Below are 26,336 nucleotides of genomic sequence, written 5' to 3'. Positions count from 1 at the left end.
ACAGGAATTGCACAATCCTTTGCTAGTAATGTGGAAAATAAAGACAGACAAACCGTGCCCAGAGGAAGCTTGTTTAAGGCCTGGCCAGAAGGTTGGACTATTGATCACAAAATCGGAGAGTTGAAAGAGACCTCAGTGGCTATCTCATCCAACCCAGGCCTCACATCAACCAATCAAAAGGAATCCTCATTATAACAATGCTCAAGTGGCCTGTGCTTAAAGACCTTCCCAAAGCGAAGGCCTCTACCACTTCCAGAGGCACCTCATTCTCCTGGCCAACAGCTTTCACTGGGTGGAAGTCTTCCCCCAACGTCAAGCGTAAATGGGTGTTTCCTAACAATTTCTATTCATTGGTTCTGGTTCTGCCCTCTGGTGGTAAACAAACCAAGTTTAACCCCTCTGCTAAGGGACTGCCTTTTGCATATTTGAAGACAACAGTCACATCCCCCACATGTCCCCCATATAGAGCTCTTTTTCCCCTTGCTACACATCAAAAAGGTTAAACATCTGTTCTAAAATTGGCCAATACTGCACATGTATAACCTATGTCAAATTGCTTAACCTTCCCCATGGGGGGAGGGAGGAAAGAGAGAATTTGGAACTCAAAAAATTTTTTAAAACAAATGTCAAAAATTTTTTACATTATGGAGACCTTGGGGAAAAACTAAAATATTAAATTTTTTGAAAAATTCGTCAATAGATACGAACAGCCTGACAGTGCTTTTTAAATGCTGAGCTCAGTCCGTCCCTCTCTTTGCTGAGACAAACTCCTTTTACGTTTGGAATCATTCCCTATTGGGTCCTTACTTGTGGTAATCTCGGACGCAGTAGATCTTGTTCTCCGTGTCTACCGTGAACGGCACCCCATCCAGACACTCGTTACAGATTACACAGCGGAAACAGCCTGGGTGATACGACTTTCCTAAAGCCTGCAGGATCTAGGAAAAATAAAAGAGAGATAGAGAAGGAGAAAATGATGGGACTTGTTAAGGATTAGGGAGGAGGCGAGAATGAGCAAGAAGAGGAGAGACAGAATAATGAAATGGGACATAACAAGAGGCTAGGATCCACGGGAGACCCTGCCTTTATAGTGCACATTGCTGGGGGAGGGAAGGGAAGGCAAGCATGATGCTGAGCTGTGCAAACAGCTGGAGTCTGGAAGGAGTGTGAGAGGACCTGGTTTGTTACTCAGTAGAGACCAGGCTTCTCAAAGAATCTTGGAGTTGAATGACCTTCATGGTCATCTAGGAGATCTCCCGTTCCATGCAGAAATCACTTAAACAATCTGAACAATGATGTTACACACCTGCTTTGGAACCAAATTAGTGACATATGATATGTGGAGTCTATAAAAAGCCCAGGGAATCATGGAAGGAGGCACAAATTTGCAAACTGCTCCTATAAAGCAATGACATCATTCATTCACTCTATCAAGAATCAATAAGGATGGATCAATATGGATAATAGATCAGGCACTAGCTAAAGCAAATGTAACTTGATTAATATAGTTACAAGAAGTTGCTCATTTATTTAGAGCCACCAATGGTGATGAATAAAGAAATTTGGAAGTAGTTGGTTTTTTAATATACTACAACCCTTTTCTCTATGGAGAACCAGAAGGGTCTTTAGGTATCCTCTAGTGGAACTGCCTGGTTTTATACATGAAGAAAGGGACGTCCGTTGAAGCCCAAGGGATCGTGGGAAGCAGACCGGGCCTGGAGGCAGGAGAGATGTGATTTCACATTAATATAGTCACAAGAAGTTGCTCATTTATTTAGAGCCACCAATGGTCACGAATAAAGAAATTTGGAAGTAGTTGGTTTTTTAATATACTACAACCCTTTTCCATGATGCTAGTAACAAGAAACAACTAACCTTTGCCTTGGAGGTAAGTTCTGTTATGGAAAGTCTTAGCTGGACAGTCATGTCCTGGGGTTAGGATGACCCCTGATATATACCCAAATCCACGGACTACTAATATGCTCTATCCTAACAGTGTTCACCTGTTCATAAAATGCTTTATTCATTAACTTCTGCTGAAAGAATCCTTGAGTCAGGGGACCTGTCCTCTGAAATGTACTGTTGGGGCAGCTAGGTGGTACAGTGGATAGAGCTCCAGCCTTGGAGTCAGGAGGACCTGAGTTCAAATGTGACCTCAGACACTGGACACTTACTAGCTGTGTGACTCTGGGTAAGTCACTTAACCCCGGTTTCCTCTCCAAAAAGAGAAAAATAAGATAATGGTTGATTTTTTTGGTGAAGTAGAGAATTCTATGATGATCAAAAATGACTACAGTTGAGTGGCCTTGGGAAATTCAATTCAACAAATATTTCTTAAGCACCTAATATGTGCCGGTGCTAGGGACTGAAAGCATCACTATCCTCAGGGAGCTTACAATATAACCTACCAGGTTATATCTCTTACTTGAAAGCACTATTAACCTGGGAAAGAGACACAGTCTATTGCTTCCATATTCAAAACATTCAAAGTTTTAATGTAATCCAAATGCTTAATTACATAAGTCTCTTTTCTTGCTCAGATTCCAACCAAGGCAAGCCTCACTTGAACCCAATTCATGAATGGGTCAAGACATCACCCCATGATGTCATAGGTCCTCTTTGAAAATGGACAAACAGCAAACCCAGATTACCTGGGAAATGTCTGTATAGACCTAACCACTCATGGCTGCTACTGCTAAGGGTGGACTCTGATAAAAGCCAGATGCCCTGGGCTCTATTTTAGCTAACAAGTCTCATGTGTATTTTGCACCTTCAATGGAACCAGTTGCAATAAGAAGTCAAGAGTGGGTGACCTCCTTCACTTTTGTATTCTTGGCCCTGGGGGCATGTTCATTCCAAACATCACTGGTCTTTCTTTGGCCATCACTACTCACCATATCCATTATCAAGTGTCCACATACAAAACACCTGTCGGCAGATTGCTGGAAACCAGAATACTGCAAGGGAAAAAGAAAACAGTTACGTCTGCACTAGGATAGATAAAACAAGTAGGTTTAGGTGCTATTTGAAAATGAATGTTTGACTCCATGAAGGAAGCCTGCCTTCATAAAATGCATGGCAGTACATGATTTCATCAGACATTTCTACCCCAAGAGGTAGCTACGTACTACTGACATTATTATACCTATTTTCCAGATGGGGAAATTGAGGCATGGAGCATTTTTAATGATATGCCCATGGTCACACAGTCGGTAAGTATCAAAAGGTAGGATTCAAACCCATCTGTCTGGTCCTAAGTCCAGCATTCTATACAGTATACCTATAACCACCTCTCAGACTTAGAATTTCCTCTGGAATAAAGAAATTTGCTTGTTATCTCTCAATGAGAAAAAAATTATATCAATCTTACTAAGCTACACTGGAGAAGAGAAGTTTGTTTGTTTGTTTGTTTTTTTCTGAAGAGATACCATTTGGGTTGCGCAGTCCATGTAAGCCAAACTATTGCTAACATAATTCAAGTTTAACATGAGAAAGGGATATCATAGGATAGTGTTTCCAATCTGCACCTGTACCAAGGTGTAACCGCTCCCCTTTCGGTTTGGAATGGCATCTGAAACAAGGCACTCAGCCTGAGCTGCTGGTTAAAGGCAATGGGGCTAGGAGCACCGCCTCTCATTCTGACATGACAAGGACGTTAAGCTTCTCCTGCCTTATCTAAACATGAGGGGGAGTTAGGAGACCTGGGTTCTAATCCTGACTCTGTTGGGTGACTCAGAACAAGGACAAGAGCTGATACATGGGAGGTTTACAAAGAAGTTTACATACTTTGTCCCATCTGATCCTTAACAACAGCCCCATAATGTAGGTGCTATTAGGATCGCCATTTTATACATGAGGAAACTGAGTCTCAGAAAAAGTGAAAGGAACGTGTCCGTGTTTACACAGCTAGTAAGTGCTGCAGATGGGACTTGAATCACATCCCTCCTGCCTCCAGGCCCAGTCTGCTTCCCACGATCCCTTGGGCTTCAACGGACATCCCTTTCTTCATGTATAAAACCAGGCAGTTCCACTAGAGGATGCCTAAAGACCCTTCTGGTTCTCCATCCCAATTCAGAGTCCCTGGCTTTGCCAAAATGTTTCATATGGAAGGGAAAGTCGAGAGGATTTAGAGCTGGAAGTGATTCATTTTACAGATGAGAAAAGTAAGGCCCGGGGAGGTTTAGACATTTATTTGTTCAACGTCACACAGCCAGAATTTGAACCCAAGTCCTTGGACTTAAAATCCAATGCTCTTTGCAATTAGTCATTCCTATCATGAGATACATAGACCCTTAAAAATTTTTTTTAAAAAGCAAAAATCCTCTAGTTTCTTGATATTTAGTATTCTTACAAAAATTAAAATTTTAATTCTTATTAAAAAGTAATTGAAATTCTAGGTGTTGTGACAGAATGTGAAGCAGAAGAACATTTTTTTGCTGGAGTCCAGGACCACCTGTGCTGGGCTGTGGACCTCACTGACTTTACCCTTCTCATAGCCACCACTTGGAAAATTCAATAGAAGAATTCAACAGAGAAGGGTCAGGAAGGGCATTCCTGGCATAGGAGACAGTGTATACAAAGACATGGAGGCAGGAAAGCTCAGGGAATGTCTGAGAGATAGCATGTCAAGTACTGTGGTGAGATCTGGGCATCACATGTCAGTAAGGGCTTTGAGACAATCCAGTGGAGAGAGACTAGAATGAGAAAGGGACTCATAATCAGGATTAGCTGAAGCAACCCAGAAGGTTTAATTTAGGGCAGCTAGGTGGCACTGTGGATAGAGCACCAGGCTTGGAGTCAGAAAGAACTGAGTTCAAATCTGGCCTCACATACTTATTGGCTGTGTAACCCTGGGCAAGTCATTTAACCTCTGGCTACCTCAGTTTCCTCATCTGTAAAAGGAAGATAATAATAGCATCTACCTCCCAGAGTTGTTGTGAGGATTAAATGAGATAATAATTATAAAGCACTTAGCATAGGACTTGGCATATAGTAGGTACCATATTAATATTTGTTGCTGTTTTTATTATAAATTATTGGTAATTATAGTAGTGGTAGTAGTGGTAGTAGTGGTGGTGGTGGTGGTGGTGGTGGTAGTACAGAAAAGATTTAGAGGGGAGAAGAAAACTGCCTTCGTGTATCTGAAGGGCTATCTTCCTATCACATAAGGAAACAATCAGACCCACTCTGCTTGGCCTCCCAGGGCAGAAGTCATAGAGAATCGAGTTCAGCTCAATGTAAACATAAAAAGCTTCTTAATAGTTAGAGATATGCAAAAGGGGAGTGGGATGCCTTGGGAAGTAGTGAGTTCCCCATCAGTGGAGGTCTTCGGTCAAAAGCGGGATGGCCCTTGTTAGGGATCATCGATCTGGAGAAAGAGGGGACTCTGCAGGCCATCTCGTCCAAATCTCTCATTTTAGAGATGAGAAAACTGAAGCCCTTGGAGGGAATTGTTCTCCAGGTCCAAACTGGCCCAGATGAGGTCCCAACCAACTCTGACATCCTTTGATTCATTGTACAATCAGTCTTTAGACATATAGAGGCAGCTAGCTGCCGAACTTGGAGTCAGGATGACCTGAGCATTAATTCTGCCTCAGTCACTCACTAGCTGTGTGACTCTTTCGCTTTGTCTCTCTGAGCCTCAGTTTTCCTCATCTGTAAGATAGGTATAATGATAGCACCTACCTACCTCACAGGGCTGTTGTAAGGATTGAGTGAGAATAAGAATATCTGTGTTAAGCACTCTGAGAACCTTAAAGTTCTATATAAGTCTTAGCTATCATCATCATCATCTTCTTCTGATGTAACAGAGGTAGTCCTGCCTTAGCCCCTGTCATTAAGGCTCCTAAGGATTGCCTGGTGGCAACATAAGAAGGTGATGAGGTCACAGGGGCTCTCTCTGTTTTGTCTTTTCCTCCCAGCATCCTCTTTTTCAGAGTTTCTGCAGGAATAGATAAAGGAGAGGTGTTGGGGTGAGGCAGGAGTACTGTGTGTCAGGGACTCACTCACCAGGAAGTCTTCTTCACAGAACACTTTGCCATTGACAAAATAAAAGGCTTTCCCCCTCAGCTTCCGACCTAAGAAAAAGAAGCAGGGGGGGGAAAAAAGGAAGGATAAGTACAACAAAGAAAACTAAGCAAAATGAACAAAATCGCATATCCCTCAGATGGCTTCAAATACAAGCCAGCTATTTCTTTTCTCTTAATTAAGTCTTACAACCTTTGACACTGTTTTGAAACCCGACTAGAGTTGAGGTTTTGAGTAAGGCCGACAAACAGTTTGGCACCAAGGTCCAATGGCCTTGTCATTCAGATCTTCCAGCGTGATATATCATCCTCCCAGCACTTCCTCCCTGCCCCTTAAAAAGGAGCTGGTGAAATATTTAGCAGCTGTGTGGGCCAAAGGAAGCACTCAGGGGTGAAGGAAGCCCAGAAAAACACACATATCCTTTGTAACAGCTGCTGCTGTCTAGCAGTTTCTTATCATCATGTGGTAGAGTAAAAATTTAACACATTTTTCCAAGGAATGATCATTGAGGGAATGTGCTGAATGGGGAAGTCATGCACATAAGCTGAATGATTTTATATTTGCTTTTCTCATTCTCACATCACATTTGTTTTGGAGCTGAACTGTAGAAAACGCACATTGTGATAAGAGTGATGGCTTCTCCTCTTTTAATTTGATCTAAGTTGAGGGGGAAAAGGTTTAAAGGTGTTCAACGTCTCTGGTGAAAACAGAATACTATAGTTTCACATGCTTCTCTATCCAGCTACTGAAAAATGGCTCATGTAGAAGGCAACTCCAGAGGTTCTTTTATGAGACAGTGGCATCCCCAAATAGCTCTGGGTAGTTATGCCAAATGCTTGCCAGTGTAAATAGAACAGATGTATATCAACTTGGGATAGTTGAGACATTCAGTTCTGGCTCAAGATAAAGGATGGATTCCAACTCCAAAGTTCATCTCTCTATATCTGGAACCTGGATTCTATTCTCTCCCACTTTTTCCAGAACCTTGTTCTATCAATCACCTCTGTCTCTTCCATCTTGAATTTCTTTTCATTGCAATTGGTTTCTACCCATTTAGCAGTGTCTTAAATAAAAATCCTTCTACTATCTTTTCGGATAAAGAGCTAAAGATCACTGGAGTTTCATCCATGACTCTTACTTTATGGGATAGTAGATTTAGAGCTGAAAGGGACCTTTAGAAGCAATTTTATCCAACTTTCTTTTTTTCTTTTCTTTTTCTTTCTTTTTTTTTTTAACCAATGAGAAAACCAAGTAGTTGCCTTAAGTTAGAGTGAGAACCTTAAAGCAAATAGGTCACCTTATATTTAAGAAGCTGGGAACACAGATTCTCTACTGAAATACAACCCTTCCTGGATTCTGAACCAAATCCAAGCTGGTATTTTTTTTTTTTAGTCCCTTGTCTCAACATCAACTTGAGTTGCTAACTTTATTAGTTGGGTACTAACCAAGTTAACAACCCAGCAAAGGATCCCATTGGTTCTGGCTTCTAGCGAGGAAAACAATGCAGGAAGGACACAGCTATTTGCTGTACAATGATTCTAACTTAGGAGGTGGCGGCTCACTCAAAAAGAAAAGTTGTTTGGAATTGTTCACTTTTTTTTTTCATTTCTAGAATATCCAAAGATAAAATTCTCAGGATCTGTGCTTTAAGTTCAAATAGGTCAAGAGTTGATCATTGAAAACATGAGGATAGATGATTTACCCAGAAGATAGGATGAAGAGAAAGAGAGCCAGAAGTCAGCATTCTATGTAAGGGGATTTTTGTCTCAACGATGCATTCTACACTAGCATCACATTGAGGAAGGGCACTTGGACAATGGGTGGATGTAAGTTTCTAGCAAGTAGCTTCATTGGTAAAGTAGAGGAAGATAAAACAATGGTCACAGAGACTGGTGCGAGTCTTGGGTCTCTACGGGGCCAATAAAGGGGAGAAGGAGAGTAGAGAGCAGGAAAACAAGAGATGGGTGTAGGGGGTTCCAGAAAGGTGAGGCTGAATGGGCAGGAGATGTTGGCCTAGCTACCATCCCCTTCTCTCAAGTCTCCTATACCCTGGTATTTCCATTTTAAAGCTGGTAAGTCCAGCTTTCTCTTTTTCTTTCTTTCCCTTAACTAGTCATAATTTTTAAAAATTGAAGCATATTTTGTTGTTTTTCTTCCCTGAATAAAAATTGGATGATTCTATTTTCAAATAATTTATTGGTATCTTTATTTTTATGCCCTTCCCCTACCCATAGAGCCATCCTCTGTAACAAAGAATAAAAAAGACAGGAAAAAAAAGAGGGAAAAAAATCCATTCAGCAAATCTTAACATACACGTCAACTGGGTCTGATATTGTATGTAATGATCCACACTCGGGAAGAGGTACATTTTCCTATCTCTTATTTGAGGACAAGCAATTATTACATAGCAGCCTAACTGTGATTTTTGAAAACAATTGAATCAAACATTTTTCTCACTTTCCAAACAAAAAAAAAAAAAAGAATGAAAGAATGTTGTATGTTGCTTTTTACTTGGGTATAGCTCTTCATTTATTTCATTTTTCCTTTGGGCCAGTGGACATTGATAGGAAAAAAAAAACAAAGATCTCCACCCCTGGAATAAGGCAGAGAATATTTTGCAGCTGAAGTGAATGCCAGTGGGAAAAATAAGAAGGTGGTAAAATAGCCATCCGGACCTCCCTTGAGGACCACTGGAGAATAATCATTGAATATCAGACATTAAAAAGAATCTTCTCTTAAAGAAGATCTGAATCTTCTTAAGAAGATTTAAGAATATCAGACCATAGAGATCGTCTCACCCATCACTCCACATTTTTCTTCTGACAGAACAGGAGAGTGAGGTCCAGAAAGCTTAGGTGACTATCTGGGACTCCATGTCCTAGAGGCAGCCCTTCAACCCAGATCCACCCACGGGGCTCTGTGTCCTACACCAAGTTATCTAGAGTCAGGTGAGACCTCAGAAGCCAACTTACTCAACCCTGTCATGTTACTGATAAGGGAACTGAGGCCCAGAGAACTTTGGTGGTTTTGCCCAAGGGCACCTAGCTCTGTGCTTGGCACAAAGGAAGCACCTATTAATGCTAGTTTACTTAGACTGGTAAGTGACAAGGGCGGGTGTTAAAAAAAGGGGTATGCCTAAAGACAAAACAACTTACAGCTTCTCCAAATTCCCCCCAAAATAAAAAGGAAGAGGTATTGAGCCCTTTATGTGTGCTCTAGTGGGTGGAAGTCACAGGGAGGCAGATTTCAGCCAGATGTGAAGAGTTTTCTAACAATTACAGCTCTTTGAAAATAGAGAGGGGGCCCAACTAGGGAGTGGTAATAATCATAATAATAGCTAAGATCCGCCTAGCACTCTAAATTTTACACAGGCATCTACTAGCACTTGGTCCTCAGAACAGCCCTGAGAGCTAAGGCTGGTGGAGTTTAAGTGGTTTGCTAAGGGTAACCCAGCTAGGAAGTATCTGAGGCAGGATTCAAACTCCAGTCTTCCTGACTCCAAGTCAAGGGCTCTCTATGCGTGCCAGCAAGACGCCAGGCAGGGCGGTGAGTTCATCATCACTGGAGATGCTTAAAGCAGACTTGATGACTACATGTTGGGAACCCAGGTAAGGTAGAAGCTTCCAACCTTATGGAACATGAGGAATTTTTTAAACCTAAAAACATTTTGTGCACTCCAAATGATCCTGATAGCAACCAATTGATGATTAGGAAAATCCAGGAGAAGATATGAACCCCTTGCAATAACTTCTTAGTCCCCAGGTCAGGGGTCACTAAATTCGTGCTCCAAGGAATGGATGGAATGTAAAACCTCTATGATTCCCTTCTAACTCTCTGGTTCTGTTAAGAAATAAGGGGAAGCTAGGGGATGCAGAAGATAAAGAGCTGGGCTTAGAGTCGGGAAGACCTGAGTTTGAAGGGCACCTAACTGTTTTGAACCTTAGTTTACTTATCTGTAAAATGGCATGCATAGAGAGCCCTCGACTTAGAGCCAGGGTTTGAATTCTGCCTCAGACGCTCCTGAGCAGAGCCGACCATCCTGTGAATGATAAATGGAAAGGAAGCAAGGGGATTTTCAAGAAGAAGCCTGGCCTTCTGCTGTGCAGGAGAACACTAGAGGGTGTAATGAGACCTGGCTATGGAACGCCCTAGCTTGTGATCCAAGATTGGCTTTGCTTCAGAGCTCAGCGTTGAGAACAGGACTGATGTTGGGGGAGGTGACCCACTCGCCCGAGTGGAGCAAGGCCGCCAGGAATCTGAAGTGGGAACCTGCTATTTAATCAGGGTCACATTATCTCTACCCAGCAGACTGGGCTAATTCCCATGGTGTTGGGTCACCGCACAGAGCTCCCTGGGGCCAGAGACATCCTGCATGATGTCACTAGAGGATGGGGGGAGGGTAACAGGCTCTGCTTTCCCCCCAGCCCCAGAAAGATGCAGAAAAGCCCACAGGTCCCTAGTAAGGATCGTGAGGCTGTGTGCCAGAGTGACTGTGGTCTTAAAATACTTGAAAAGGATACTTGCGTCAGGAAAGTCTTTGAAAATATATATATTTTTTAAAAAGCAGACTTCCACCAAGACCAGAAGCTGCATATATGGGCATGCAGCATTCTGTGTGTATGAATGTATGTATGGGGGTGGGGGGTGTGATATTGTGGTTTTGGGTTTTTGTTTTTTTTGTAGTCCTGGCTATGTCTACTCAGGCCTTCACCTTTTACTCTTTTTCTTAAGACTAAGAACCAATTTCCCTCCATTTGTCATGCAGTGGAAAGGGTGCTAGATTGGAAGTCAGAGGACCTGGGTTAAAATAATAATTGTAACAGCTAGCATTGATTAAGCACCTACTATGTGTCAGGTACTGCGCTATGTGCTTTACAAATATTCTATCTTTTAAGGAAACTGAGGCAGACAGAGGTGAAGTGACTTGCCAGGGTGACACAGCTAAGAAAGTATTTGAGACTGGATTTGAACTCAGACCTTCCTGCCTCTAGGCCTGGTGCTCTATCCACTGCATCACCTCACTGCCTCAAACGCTGCCTCTGATACTTACTACTTGGTCAACCAAGGGGCAAGTCCTAGGACCTCCCAGGGTCAGAGTTTCTTCATACGGAAAATGAAGGGGCTGGATTAGATGACATCTGCAGTCCCTTCCATTTCTAGATCTGCAATTCGATTGTTAATATACCTTTGAGCAGAATGAAAGAGGGGAGGGGCTCAGTGCACAGAGCTCTGGTCCTGGAGTCAGGAAGACCCGAGTTTAGATCTGGCCTCAGACTAGCTGTGTGATGCTGGGCAAGTGTCTTCACCTCTGTTTGATTCAATTTCCTCCTCTGTAAAATGGACTCAGTGGTATCTAAGATCCCTTCCTATGATAAGTGAGCAGTATCATTGGTCATTTGAAAAAAGGAATCTGAATTTTCAGATTATGTACAATACCTCCTTCACATTAAACTAAGAAATGAATGTGTGCCTTCTTCCCTCCCAACAACCTTTTCCAAAAGGTCAGTTCTCTAACTAGACTATAAATTCTGTCTTACTCATCTTGGCATCTCCCTACATTGTCTGCACTGTGGCCCTACTCAGGAGATACTCAGGATTTATGGACTGGCTCATTCTTACATCATTCCAGAATAGTCTCTTACCAGGGAGGCTACCATTCTAATCAGTTCCAAGGAACAGCTCTTAGGAGAGAGTCCTAGACCTGTGGTCAGAAGGGAGTCAGGTCTGATTCCTGCCTCTCACACTTGTTAGCAAGGCTCCTAACCTCTCTGCACCTCAGCCTCCCCGTCTATTAAAATAGGATAATCCTAATGTCTATAGTACTTACCTCATAGCGTTGTTATAAAAACTGATGAGATACTGTAGGTAAATTTGTAACCCTTAAAATGCTATATAAATATCTCATTATAATTCATAAATTATATGCTATATGTATATATATAACATATAAAATATAACATAGTAAATAAATGGTAAGTGTATGTTAAGAAATAATTTTGTGGTTTTTTTTTTTGTTGTTAATGATACATAGTTCTTATTAGTAAATGGCAGTTTGTAAGAAGCCTGGTGTCACATGCCAGGAAACATTTTCATCAGCTTCTTCAAGCTGCATCTTCTAAAAGCAAAGATAAAAGCCCAAATGCCAAACTGGACCCTCATCAAAAAGACAAAGCCACCGCCATCTTGGATCCGTTTCAGTGCCCATCTAGTCCAAATAGGAAGCTGTGAGAAGGACACACAGACACTTCCCGCTGAGTCAGCAAGCACTGGCGCTTCTGGACAAAGGCCAAAGATGAAAGAAAAATCAAATAACAGGCCAGGAAGAAAAAAAACATCTAGGGAAGGGAAAGAAAGGGGCCCAGTGGGGAATGGCGCCTGGCTCCACAACACTCTCCCCAAATGACAAAATGTGCTTTAAATCGGTGACACCTTCTGACCTGGACGCCTGAGTCTTTGTAGCTGGCACCCTCCCAAGACTCTTTAGAAACGGCATTTCGAGCTGGAAAAGGCCTGAGATTATCCTGGAGTCCATCCTCAGATTCAACTCAATTCCACAAGCATTTATTAAGTGTCTGCTATGTGCCAAGCACTAGGCTGCAAAGATAAATACAAATTCTGCCCTCAAAGGGTTTATAATCTCCTTGAATGAGAAAAGAAAACAGAGGCTAGGAGTTTCAAGTGACCCCTCCAGAGAGCAGGGATTGGAAGCAAGCTTTCCTGACTCTAAGCTCAGTATATTTTCCACTATAGCAAGATGCCTGTCAAACAAGCACAGCTTGTTTTTTCTAAGGATGTTTACTGTGAGCAATTCGAAGGAAACATAGGTTAACAAACAAAAGTCCCAAACTTACAGAAAGTTCTAAGACCAAGGGAGGTTTTGGGGTGCAATGAAAAGGATGCTGGACCTAGAACCTAGATGGGATCTAAGTTCAAATACTAGTTCTCCCACTTAATACCTGTGGGACCTTGGACAAATCACTTCAACTCTCTGGGCCTCAGTTTCCTCCTCTGTAAAATGAGGGGATTGGACTAGGCCTTCAAGACCCTAACTAGATCTTCCTTGAACTGTAAGGGATAGAGGGCTTGCTAGCTCTCAGTCCTACTTTAGGAATCTGATGACCGCAGCATCCCCTCAACACACCCAGAGGCTTTGCCCTTCCCTGAGAAACCTCAGGTTTTCCAAGTCCTCAATAAAAAAGACAACAAAGTTCTCCCCTGGGATTCCCGAGTCTAGATTCTCCCCCTAATTAACAACAACAGCAACAAGCAATTATATAGCATTTTCAGATTTGCAAAGCTCAGATGCCCTAGGGAATATAAGTGTTTTTGAGTTGAAAGAAGCAACAGAAAGCTTCCAGTGTGAGAGTTATTAACCTACAGCACAGGGTCCGTGACCTTGTTTAAAAAAGAAAAAAATTGGCTAACTGTATTTAATATAATTGGTTTCCTTTGTAACAGGGGGTGAGGAAAAGAAGGTAATGGGATGGAGGTGGTAGCTTGGACACGCAATACTTCTAGTATTCAAGGTCAGTCCACGATTTGGTTGATGGCACTACAAAGGTCAAGAGACCTAGAAAGGAGTGGTTGGGCCCCCAGAGCCACCGCCATGGGGAACCTTTCCCAGTGGCCTGCTGCTGGAGTACTGATGACTGGACCCACCTGCATTAGACAAGGTGTCTGGAGGGCCATTAGATAGGTTGGCAAAACTGTCCTTGAAGAGCACTGGGGTGGGGTGGGGTATGGAAAAAGTAAATGGCGGATCCTCATAGCACAAGGACTAGAGAAAGGTGGCTGGATCCTAGGGGTGGGAAACAGCTTGTAGTTTCACTGAAACATAAATTACATGAAGGGATTGCCTGATAAGGTAATTCAGGGCCTCGTAGGCATCCAACAATTGCGCCCTTGGGTTCACAGGAGCCATTTCTGTGCCAAAAGGAGGCCAGGGTGTGCCAGAGCCTGCTTGAACTGACTTGTGAGGAGAGACTGTTAAATCTTCAGCGTGAGCAGTTACACCTTGGAAATCAGCAAATGCTACAAATTAGGGTTTGGTTTATTGGTTTGTTGACTGTCTAGACTTCATAAAGTGATGGAAAAAACGTGAATGATGCAGAATAAACAGAAAAAGCCTGTCATGTTTTTTTGGAGAGTTAGTAGTTTAATATTTACCAGCACATCCCTGGGAGGAGGAAACCAGCCCTAAGGGTCCTTCCTATTTGTTGCCAAGGTGATATCTTTGCCAGACTGCCCAAGGAGGTTCACAGCACACAAAGGTTATGAACCCCTGATGCTGCAAAACCCAGACCCTTAGCAGGACTGGAAACCCAGACATTATAGCTCCCTGGTTCACCAAGTCTATACATTAGATTCCAGGCTCCCATGAAGCCCCACCACTATCATCATCATCACCACCACTACCATCACCACCACCACCACCCTCATCATTGTTGTCATTGTTGCTGTACTCTTCCTGGTGAAAGGAAGCATGGCATAGCGGGTAGGGAACTAGCCTTGGCATCAGGAAGCCCTGACTTTAAGTCTTGTCTCTTCTATACTGAGGCTTAATGATTATGGGCAAGTCATTAAACCTCTGGATAGTTTGGGTGAGGCTCTGAGACAACAAGCCTCCTAAAGTGCTGGGAGTCCCCCATTGGCCCCTTTAAGACTCAAAAGGATTTTGTAGACAGAGGATAAGGGGGTAGAGAAGATGGAAAAAAATGATCCCTATTTTGTGTGTGTTCTCTACCCCTTGAATTTAATTGCCTGGGGTAGGGGGTGGGCACACTGAAACCACAAGGATTTAGATTATCAATAATGCTTAATCTTGGTTCTGATGAGGATGGGATTTGGACCCCAAAAAGGAAAAACCCTGGACTTTCCCACCCGGCCAAATCTCTGGCATTAGCCTTAGGCTATAATCTTATCGACTGACCTTTCCTTATAGCCTTTGCCCAATCTCCCAATTTAGTTACCTAGCCCTCCATTGTCTATTATCTCCAGATGTCCCCCAGCCACTTCCCACCCTTAATCCCATCTAGACTCCATTCTTCCTTGGACACAAGGTCTAGGTCCCAGGCATTCTGTTCTCCCCCAGCTTACTGACCACTCCCATCCAGATCTTCCTGAGATTCCTCCAGCCACTCCAAACTACTTGGCCACTCCTAGATCCCTCTCACAGTCTTTCTGAATATAAGGTCCATCTTGTCTCCATTAAAATGCTGATATTCTTAAAATCTAGCCACTGCTCATATTCTTATAATCTAGCCAGTAGTTTAGTGATGTTCAGATTCCTTAAGAATGGCCAACATGGCAGATGTTCTAATAAACCTTGTCTTTGGCTGAAGGAAGGCTTGGGTCGAATTCATTCGGGCAGGACCGGTATATCGTGATTTTGGGGTCCCAGCATCCCTAAATCCCTAAACCTCAACAGTTCCTGAGAAATGATGGTGAAATCTGTCTCCTGTCCCTTAGGAGAGAGGTGATGGACTGCAGGCACAGTGCTGCAGATGTCCTCTGGTGGAGTTCCCTCAATCAGTTTGGTTTGGTTTGCTGTTTTTCTTTGTTACAAGAGAGAGAAGTCCCTGGAGCAGGGATGTAGTGAGAATGATTGTGGAGAAGAGACAGTTTTATAAGAAACAGTACAAAGCCATGGAAGTTTTTTTTCAATCAACTACATATATTTTTATAAAAAAGTAGTATAAGAAATTAGCAAGATTTCAATAATAGATGAATGAATGAATGAATGAATGAATGAATGAATGAATGAATGAATAGGGGTAGGGACTGGACCTGCAATTTCATTTATATAAGGAACTTCCAGAGTAGGAAACTCTCTCTACCAATGTAAATTGGCACCTCTTTTGCAATTCATAGTCTTAGAGAGTTTCCAGGAGCAATGAGAGATTAAGTGAATTGCTGAAGGTCACATAGCCAATATGTGTCAGCAGCAGGAATCACTTTCTTAGGGCTAGGAATAACTAAATAAACAAATTAATTAATTAAATTAATTACTGAATACATAAATAAATAGTATTTAATGGGTCGATTTCCTCAGCCTCTCAACGACAGGCATACATTAAGAACTGGATTTCTAGAGGCTATAAACACAGGTATCGCCCATGAACATCAGAGGAACATGTGCAAGGGATGCCAGGCTTTTTGTTTTGTTTTGGTTTGGTTTCTAGTTCAGTCTTAGCTTTCAGTTCTCATTTTGGAGAAATGCCTTTTTTTTTTTTTAAACCACATCAGTGCATAGCGGATTGTGTGTCAGCAATGGCAACTTGGTAATTATGAGTTCAGAAGACTAGGCTAAAGCATGTTATAAGAAATAGGCTCAGGGCATTCTGGGACGCAGCATCCTAACCTGACAGTTGGGAGCCCAGGTGGCTCTGCAAAAAAACCAAAACCTACCCAAATACTGCCTGGAGTATGACCAGCTTGGTAAAGAGCACAATGACCAAGCTTCACTCTCTCCAGACAATCAGAAGCACTTTCACCAGTTGGCTCTATCTCTAGGGAAGGAGCAGTCCTATCTTTATTACTTGAGGACTCCTTGTAACCTTTTATCTATAGCAGGGACTCAGATGCATGAGGATTCTTGGATCTTGGCCACAAACAAAGGCAGAATGGGCGCTTAGCATGGATGACACTGTTCGTCCGGGACACTCCAGTCCTGGCAGGTTGGGGACAACAATGTTCACTCCCTGTTTTATAAGGAGCAAAAGTGAAAGCCAGCATTGGCCAGAAGTGGCTCTGCTCACAAGAACTCATGGCTGGGATTGGGAATACCAAGCAGTCTCGCCTCCCTCCCCTCCATTCTTTCTTCCTGCAGCAGGGGATCAGTAGTTGCATGTGGTTCTTATTATCAACAGTGAATCTTGGGAGCATAGCATTTGGAGCTGTAAGGGACCAGAGTGATAACCTACTCCAAATGTCCTCATTTTCTAGATTAAGACCATGAGGTTCACAAAATTTAAGCGATTTATCCAAGAGTCAACCAGAGGGGTGCCACAGTGCACAGAGTGCCAGGGTTGGAATCAAGAAGACCTGAGTTCAAATCCAGCCTCAGACACTTACTAGCTGTGTGACCAAGTCACTTAACCTCTGTCTGCCTTAGTTTCTTCAATTATAGAATGGGAATCATAATAGCACCTACCTCCCAGGTTGTGAAGCTCAAATGAGGCAGGCACATAGTAACCACTATGTAAATGCTTATTCTTACCCAAGTTCATAAAGGTAATAAGTGGGAGGACTAAGATCCAAACCCAGATTTTCTGATGCCAAATCCAGTATCTTTTCAACTAGCCCATGTTGCTCTGGGGCAGAGTTTCACATCTCCTCTCTCAGTTTGCTCCCTTGTTCCAACAGCTGCTATTCTGATTCAGCAGAGTCTCAGTAGGTTTCCTCCCCATGTCAGAATCAAGCCACTGAAAGGTTTTGTTAGCTAGGTCCAATTCGTATTTAAAAGCTATAATTGGAGACATTAGAGGCAGCATAGTCTGGTAGATAGAGAACCATCTTTGAAAGGAGGGAAACCTGAGTTCAAGTCTTTGACATATGCTGGCCATGTGACCGTAGGAAAAGACTTAACTTCTGGGGTCTCTGGGCAACTCCCTAAGATAATAAATTGCAGGGGATTGTCAACCTGTCTTGGTGGAGGGAATTTCTTATTGGGAATTGTCTGGGCCGATGTCATCATAGGTCCAAGTCTGACCTAACCCTACCCTAATCAAGACAACCTACTGGGAAAGGTTTCAACAGGCAAACAGTAAATGCCTAAAGGAAAAACCATGGAAAGAATGTCATCGGAAAAATGGATAAGCACTGGAAAAAATGATGGGCCAGTCACCTAGAGAGATTGAAGTGTTACTAATGGACTATGCATGTGCTCCTCAGGCATCCACACAATGTCAAGACAGTGGAATAAACACAGTCAGGACAACAGGTGAATCCCTTGTGTTGGATTCCAGGAAGACATGAATGAAAGCTGCCTAGAGAGGGCATGGATTTATTGGGATCTGCCTCTCTGGAGTGACCTATGCACGTCTGTATTGCCAATATTGGGCATATCCTAGGCACTTAATAAATGCTTAGTGATTGATTGATAAGATCTCTGATCCATTAAACTATCAAAGAAGGTTGAAGAACATTTAGTCAGCAAATACTAAACTCATCAAAGAGAATAAAATAACCAAAGGACAATTGCTCACCTCTCCCCTGGTATTTGAGGAGGGAGTATGGGAGTCAGAGGATATGGGTTGGAATCCCAGTTTTGCTACTTACTAGCTGTGTGACATCATGGGCATCCCAACTCTCTGAGCCTCACTCCCTCATTTGTAAAATGAGGGCTTTGGACTAGGTCAAGGTTTCTTAACCTGGAGCTCATTAATATTTTTTAAAATATACTTGATAATTTTATTTCAACATGGTTGGTTTCCTTTGTAATCCTGTGCCTTTTATTTATGGATTTAAAAATATTAATGCATTAAGCTGAGAAGGGGCCCATAGACTTCACCACTCACCACCAAAGGGATCCACGACACAAAGATGACAAACTTTGTCACTAGATGGCCTCCAGGGTCACTACCAGCTGAAATCTAAAAACCTAGAATGAGGGTCAATGTCATTGTGTCATTATCCATTATAGCAATACCTAGACCAAAGCAGGTAAGCTTCAAGAAGCTTTTTTTTTGGCCTGCTAAATGCAAAATGCAATTTTTCAAGACTTGAACTTTTTCTTAGAACTGATGTTATCCCGGACTCCAAAGGGCATATCGAAGTCATGCAGTTCACGTATTAGTCCATATTCATCAAAGAAGCTATTGTTGTTGTTGGGGAAGCCACAGATGCAAATAACCTTGGTGGCTATTTCTAATGAGGAAAACATGCAAATGATTTTCGCTTAAGACTAACCACCCCAAAGGCTAACACTTTAGCCTGTAGGACAGAGTTTAGACCACTGTGGGGCATGGAGCAATGGCAAATTAGTGTTTCTTATTCCTTACTAGAATGTAAGCATGATAAAGGCAAAGACCACAGTACCCGTCATAGTGGATGTCTTGCAAAAGTAGAGATTCAATATATATTTACAGAATGAGTGACATTAATCAATAATTTACTTATGTTAATAAAAACTAGATATTAATTGATATCAGTAATGGATTGAGCCCCAAGGGTTTCCCATTAAGGTGCCTTTAAATCTTGGCATAACTTAGGTCCTCAGCCTGTGTGAATTCAACCTTTCTTCATAACTGTTTCATAAAAGCTAATATCATCAATCACAAATTTTTAGAGCTGGAAGGGAACTGAGAATTTATATATTCTCACTTGTACCTATTAATCTGTAACACCTCGACAAGTCTTGCCTGAGCATCCACTTGGAAAACCCCCACTACCTCACAGAGTCAGCCATTTGCTCAACTCTAATTGTTAGGACATTTCATCTGACATCAAGGTGAAATCTTCCTCCCTTGCAATTCCACCTAATGTAATTACTCCTAGTTCTCCTCTCTGTGGCCAGAAGAAATCAAATCCCTAGTCTGTCAACTTTTCAGCTATCATGTCATCCCTGAGTCTTCCCTTCTCCAGGTTAAACAGTCTCCATTCCTTTAAATGATTCTTATAGGACAGAATGTAAACTACTTCAGAGCAGAGATTGTCTCATTTTGGGGGAATTGTATCCCCAGCATTTAGCAGAGTGCCCAGCACACAGTAGGTACTTAATAAATGCTTGTTGGCTGATTGGTCGATATGGAATAGACTTCAGTCCTCTAACCATCCCAGTTACCCTCTTTTGGAAGTAACCTAGCTTAGCATATATTTTCCCTAGATGGAACACAATACTCTGGTCTAAGCAAGGTAGGGTCAGTCAACAAGCATTTATTAAACACCTACTGTATGACAGAGATACTATGCAGGAAGATAATTATCACCAATGTTCTGGCTACTTTGCTTCTCTTTATTTAATCTATGAGAACATTAACCTTCTTGGCTGCCATGCCATGCCATGCTATGGTGGCATTTGGCTGGAATGGAATGGAACACAAGGGGACATGAAGTCTCCTGCTCTTTGAAGTGATCATTTAATCAAAAAAGTTTGAGAACTGCTGGTCAAAGTACAATCTTTGTGAACCATCAAGATGATACTTTGAATATTGAGGTGCTCTTCTCTTAAGCCTGTAGCTACCCAAATTACTTACAGTTAGTTCCCTAAGGCACGCACAGCTGTATTCTTTCCCTATGACCATCAACTCCATTTTTAAAAGAAATGTCAGCCTTCCTCTAAGGTCTGGAGAAATGCCACCAGCAGTATTTGATGAGGCTTTGATGGCTCACAGAGTTCCAGAAAAAGTCTGATCGTGAGCCCAGGATCCGTGCTAGTTAAAGACCTCGTGGCATAGGCCAAATTTAGAACACTTAGATCATGGCTGTACACAGAAATTTAGAATATGTAGTTCAAGGCTGTACACAGAAAATATGTTCTGCAAAATTCTAATTAATTTATTCTGAGAGGCAAGGAAAAAAGCAAAGAATATTTCCAGATACTATTCCAAGCTGCCTTGGGGGTCCAGGAATACTGAATGCCAAATGGGTGATATATTATAAAGAAAAGAAAGAGCTATGAGACCTCAGCTGATCAAAAAGAGCAGAAGAAAATCTTATTTGAGCTCACTGCAGGAGTGAACCAATAGCTTTTTCAATTCCTTCTGAAATCACTTTGCTTTTCTATGGAGTGGTTTCTGAAAATCCAAGAATCTATCAATAGCTAAGATCTCAAATGATCTGAACTTGAACATGGTGACCCAGCTATAGCAGGCACACTCTCCCTCAACCAGGCCACATAGCTAATCAATTCACCCTTCCATCCATCCATTCATCCATCCATCCATCAACAAACATTGGGGTTCTCTTTATTTGTGTGTGAGAAACAAAGGTTTGGGTTCCTTTAAGGGGTAGATGCATTAAGTCAATCTTTTGCTTGATCTTTTTATTTTGATCATTTAGTTGTTTATTGGAAATAAATGCTTATTAAATTGAACTGAATTTACACAGGGCTTACTGATGATAGCATACTAAGCAAAAAGAGTAAATTTGATCCTTTTTCTTATCTTCACATTCCCTCTTCCTAGCCATAAACATCCTTCATTTTATTATTCGCCTTATTTCATTCTTTAAATCATCATTCACTCTTTTTTTATATTCTTGGTCTACAACTTTCCCTTTAGGATTCACTGACTCATGGAGTTCACACAAATGCTGAACGTGATAAATTATTGGGGTTAAAAAGGAATGATCAGACATTTCAGGGTTTATTTCTGAGATCAAAGAAGCAATACGCCTATAATCAAAGTTGCTGGCACATGAGATTTTTCTTGCTTAATTTCCTTTTTATGGCGGAACCCCAGGGTGTGCATGCAACTTCTCATGTACGCAGTTATAATGCTTCCTTTTGGTAATCATTTCAGCTTACCCTCTGACAGGGACTCACTAGCATTTCTACCACACGAGAGGAAGTTGGCAATGGCCACCTGATGGCCCAACACACTTGCTCATAAATTATTTATTTGACAATGCTGAAAAGTCACAGTGAATAATAATAATGACAGCTAACATTTTTATAGCTCTTACTTTATATCAGGCACTATGCTAAGCACTTTACAATTATTATCTTATTTGATCCTCACAACAACCCTGAGAGGTAGGTGCTATTATTATCCCCATTTTACAGATGAGGAAACTGAGGCAAACATGTGAAGGGACTTGCCCAGGGTCACACAGCTGGTAAGTGTTTGAAGCTGGATTTGAACTCATCCAGAGGTCCAATGCTCTATCCACCATGCCTCTGATACATCAGTATGCTAATACTTCAAAGATCTGAGATACTGCTGGTATGGGCAGTTTCTCCTTGAAAGCAGATAGTACTGAGCCCCCAGTCCCAAAACTGTTCATGAGTTATGATGACTAAAAATTTATCACTTTGTCACCAACTTGATGATAAGCCTTAAAAAAAAATGCTTATTAAATGAACACAGAGAAAGGCTGGTTCTTGGACAACATGATATTCATCTTATACTCAGTGGACCAGAGTTAGATTTAGAGCTGGAAGGGAACTTAGAGGCCCTCAAGGCCAATGCCCGCATTTTACAGATGAGGGAATTGAGGCACAAAGAAGTTGTCACTTGGCCAAGATTGTATGGCAAATAAGCATCAGGCTAGGAACCTAGGTTTTCTTGATTTCCAGTGTATTGTCTGTTTGCTGGTTTGTTACTCAAAGCCTTTGCTTATGAGAGATCCTTTACTATCTTTTCAAACCAAGCCCAGGGTCACCTCCATACCATCCACAAAGAAGTACACCAGGACCTCATTAATTCAGACTGGACTTAAGTTTGCTTTTGTTGAGTAAATACATAGTATAAACACTATTTCAGGGGAAATTTTTAGATTTAAGAAAGGAAATACTTTCCAGCACAGTGGAACACTTTAAAAGCACCATTTCACACCTAAACAGTTGACATACTAATTATGTTATTCTCTTCTAGGCATTGAAGTAGGTCCCCTAAGGAGCTTTCTTCAGTATTATTTCCTTTGCTTAGTTCTCAATTCAATGGGACAAAAAAAAAAAATGCATGAAGTGTCCACTAGGTGCAAAGCAATAGAGATATAAAGATAGAAAATAAGACAGTCTCTGGCTTCAATGAGCTTGGTGGGGAGAGGATGGAGGTGACTGGGAAAGGCTCCTCCAGAAGGTGGAATTTGAGCTGAGTTCTGAGGGAAGCCAGAAGGCAGAGGTGAGGAGAGAGAGCATTCCAGGCATGGGGGACAGCCAGCGAAAATTCACAGAGTTGGGGAATGGGGTGCCGTGTGCAAGGAACATCAGGGAAGCTGGTAATGCTGATTTCTAGAGTACTGAGAGGGCAGTAAAGGGTCAGAAGATCGGAACAGTGGGAAGGAACCAGGCTGGCAAGGGCTTTCAATGCCAAACAGAGGACTTTATATCTGATCCTGGAGGGGATGGGGAGCCACTGGCATTTTCTAAGTGAGAGGAGTGGTGTGACATGGTCAATTAGAATTAATTGAAAAATCTCTAGCAGTTGAGTGAGGATGGATTGGAATGGGGAGAGCCCTGAAGAAGGGAGACCAACCAGAAACCTATTACCATAGTCTAGGCATGAGGTGATGAAAACCTGCATGAGAATCGAGTCTTGAAGAAAGAGAATACTGAAAGCCAGAGGTGAACAGGGAGCTTGTTCCAGTAATGAGAGGTGGCTTGTACAAACAGAGAGGCAAGAGATGGCATGTCGAGTTTGGGAAACAGCTGCTAGTGAAATTTGTCTGGAATGTAGACAGTGTGAAGGGAAGCTCGGGAAAGCAAGACTAGAGTGGTAGGTACAGGCAAGTAGTGGAGAGGCTAAATAGCTAGGCTGAGGAGTTTGAATTTAATACTAAAGTCAATGAGATTCATGGAAGGCTTCGGAGCAGGGGAATGACGTGGTCAGGCCTGAGGCTTAAAATTATGGTGGTAGCTGCATGAATGAAGGATGGTAGATGGAGTGGAGCATCTAGGAGGCTTTTACAATAGTACAGACAAGAGGTGACAGGGGCCTAGGCTAGGGTAGTCACATTCTCTGAGGTAAGATGAAAGAGAAAGGGACGGAGACGGGAGATGCTATAGAACTTTGTACTTGATTGGATACGGGGAGCGACAAAGGGGGAGGATTTGGACCTGGATAGTTGGAAAAATATGCACTTCAAACTATCCTTAATGTTCTGTAATTGAGACTTTTTACTGATTCTAACAAGCCTTCATCATAGTCAGACCTGTTCAGTAAGGTTCTACTACAATTCAAATTCAATATTTTTAAAGGTCTTCTCTCTCTCCCTTTTTTCTGGGGTGCACCAGAAGTGGTAGGGTTATAAAATGGAATTCCTTTACTCTATTTTAGATTTTTTTTTTAAAAGCAGATAAGAGGGAGGTCACTTAGACTCCAGATGCTTGCTCCACTTAAGTCAGCATGTCTCCAAAATGATATTTAGGACCACAGGGTTTAGATTTGGGAGGGATTATCTAGTGTATCTCCTTTCTTTTACAGATGAGGAAACTGAGTCCCAGAAATTAAATAACTTATCTAAGGCCCATAGCAGTTAAATAGCAGAAACTAGATTTGAATCTAGATCTTTGTTCAAGCATTTTGAAAAGTCCCTGCCCCTCTTGCCACTCTACCCCTATTTCCTGCCCACTGGTCCTTGGCACTGCTGTCTTTTCTTTTTTTTTTGGTGAGGCAATTGTGGTTAAATGACTTGCTCAGGGTCACACAGCTAGCAACTGTCATGTGTCTGAGGCCAGATTTGAACTCAGGTCCTCCAGACTCCAAGGCCAGAGCTTGGTACTGCTGTCTTACATTTCTTACATTACTCACATTTCCATAGTGTGGTTGGCAAAGTGCTTTACATGTTATCTCACTTGACCCCAAAACCCTAGGGAGGAAAGTGCTATTACTATTTACATTTAGAATGTAAGGACCTTTTGAATAGGGATTGTTGCATTCTTTGTACTTATATCCTCAGCACCTAGGACAGTGCCTGCTACAGAGTAGGGGTTAATAAATCTGTTCTAATTTTACAGATGAGAGAACAGAAGGTCAGAAAAGGTAAGTGACATGCCCTAAGCCACACAGCTACTAAGCATCTGAGGTAAGATGTGAACCTAGGTCCTCTTGACTCCCAGGGTGCTGCTCTCCCCACTAGTCCAGGTGTTTCTCTCTCAATCTGTAACTGGGTTCTTGATTTCTTGGTGTCATGGTTCCCTCTGGGAGACTGTGAAGCCTTGTACTACTGTGATTCTATCTCCTCTTTTTCTATCTTTATGCCTTTAATTTATTTCTCTTGTCTTTTTGCTATTACTAGCATTTCCAGAACCACACGTAGAGCCAAATAAAACTGCAATGCAAAGAATGGGCATCCTTGATTTACTTCCATATTTACTGGAAAAGGTTGCAATGTATGTACAAAATACTAAATTTCAGTTAGAGATGAAAAAATAAAGATGCAGCTTTTTTTTTTCTGTCCAAGTTCTTGGGTCTCCTGAAACCCCAGGATAAGAACCCTTCTATCAGATCACAGAGATACTAGTTTAAAACTCACTGTTTTAAGTGCTATGGGATTTAGACTGGTTCTTTCCCCTAATTTCCCCAGTGAAGGGTGGTATCTCCCCTGTACTGAAGGATCTCCAGAAAGGAGAGGACCTAATTTCTCTTGGAAATCTATTCCTATGTTTTGTAACCCAGGCTTCCCATGTGGTAATCGGTAGGGCAAGGAACCTGGAAACCCATTTCCAAACTGTTAACACAACAGCAGCCACAAAAAACCACTTCCAAAGAAAAGACAAGTAAAACCCTAGGGCCATGAACACTGGCATGATGAATGGGGTACACCTTAGCTGCGTTTGTTTCTCAGCCCCAAAAACAACTAACAGCAACTGGGTCCACTTGGAATCAAACAGCATATGGCCTTGCTTTCTTGGGAAGAGTTTGCTCTGGATGATGCCCAAGGAGAATTCCACTTGACCTTACAAGCACAGCTTAACTTCTTCATTTTCATTCTCTCTCTAGCCACAAGAAAGGCGCCAGCTTCTCTTGAGAGACACCCTTCAATACACGGTCTCCAGAAACACAATGTACATGGCCTCCTGCCAAAGCAATTCCTGCCCTCTCTCATTCTGGAGGGCTTGCCAACAGCTTCCTGCAATAGCGTCTGGTGATGTGACAGTCTGAGATACATGCAGCATGCTGGGAAGGGCACACAGATACATACAGATACACACAGCTCACGTCCCTCGTGCAGACGGCTATGAGGCTGCCTGCCAGAGGACAGAACTGAGAAGTGAGGACATTTTACAAAAAGAAATAGAAAATAAAAACATCCACAAATCAGACAACTGTTTGGGTGTCCTCTGTGGACGTTATCCATCATCAATATGGCTCAAGTCCATATGGGTGAATGAGGAGTGAGCAAATCCAAGAGGAAGCTGTAGGAAGGGAGGGAAAATGCCAGAGGGACATAGAGAGCAGGGGAGCTTCGATTTCTTTGTGCCCCAGATCCCTCTGGCAGTGTCTGGTGATGCCTATGGATCCCTTCTCAGAATCACGTTTTTAAATGCATAAAGTGATAAGATTACAAAGAAAAACAACTATGCTGAAACACAGTTACTGAAACACTTAAAAACAGGTTTATGGACCCTATATTATGAACCCTCATATAGAAGAAAAAGCACAGCACCAGATATCAAAGGGCATGGGTTCTGCTCCCAATTCTGC

The 26,336-nt window shown here is 42.1% G+C and overlaps 1 protein-coding gene across 1 annotated transcript in view; it reads right to left on the bottom strand.

Annotated features, from left to right (window-relative positions):
- Positions 1-26,336, bottom strand: part of LIMD1 (LIM domains containing 1) — a 75,516-nt gene that overhangs the window by 5,233 nt on the left and 43,947 nt on the right. The window contains exons 4-6 of the mRNA XM_027872438.1: positions 6,010-6,077; positions 2,895-2,957; positions 808-938 (exon numbers count right to left, since the gene is read on the bottom strand). Of these exons, the coding sequence (XP_027728239.1) occupies positions 808-938; positions 2,895-2,957; positions 6,010-6,077 (262 nt within the window). The remainder of the gene's footprint in view (positions 1-807; positions 939-2,894; positions 2,958-6,009; positions 6,078-26,336) is intronic.

The sequence above is a fragment of the Vombatus ursinus genome, unplaced genomic scaffold, assembly GCF_900497805.2.
Source record: "Vombatus ursinus unplaced genomic scaffold, bare-nosed wombat genome assembly UNPS02014799.1, whole genome shotgun sequence".
Classification (NCBI taxonomy): domain Eukaryota; kingdom Metazoa; phylum Chordata; class Mammalia; order Diprotodontia; family Vombatidae; genus Vombatus; species Vombatus ursinus.
Note: the sequence above shows the minus strand (reverse complement) of the source record. Positions and strands in the feature narration are given on the sequence as shown.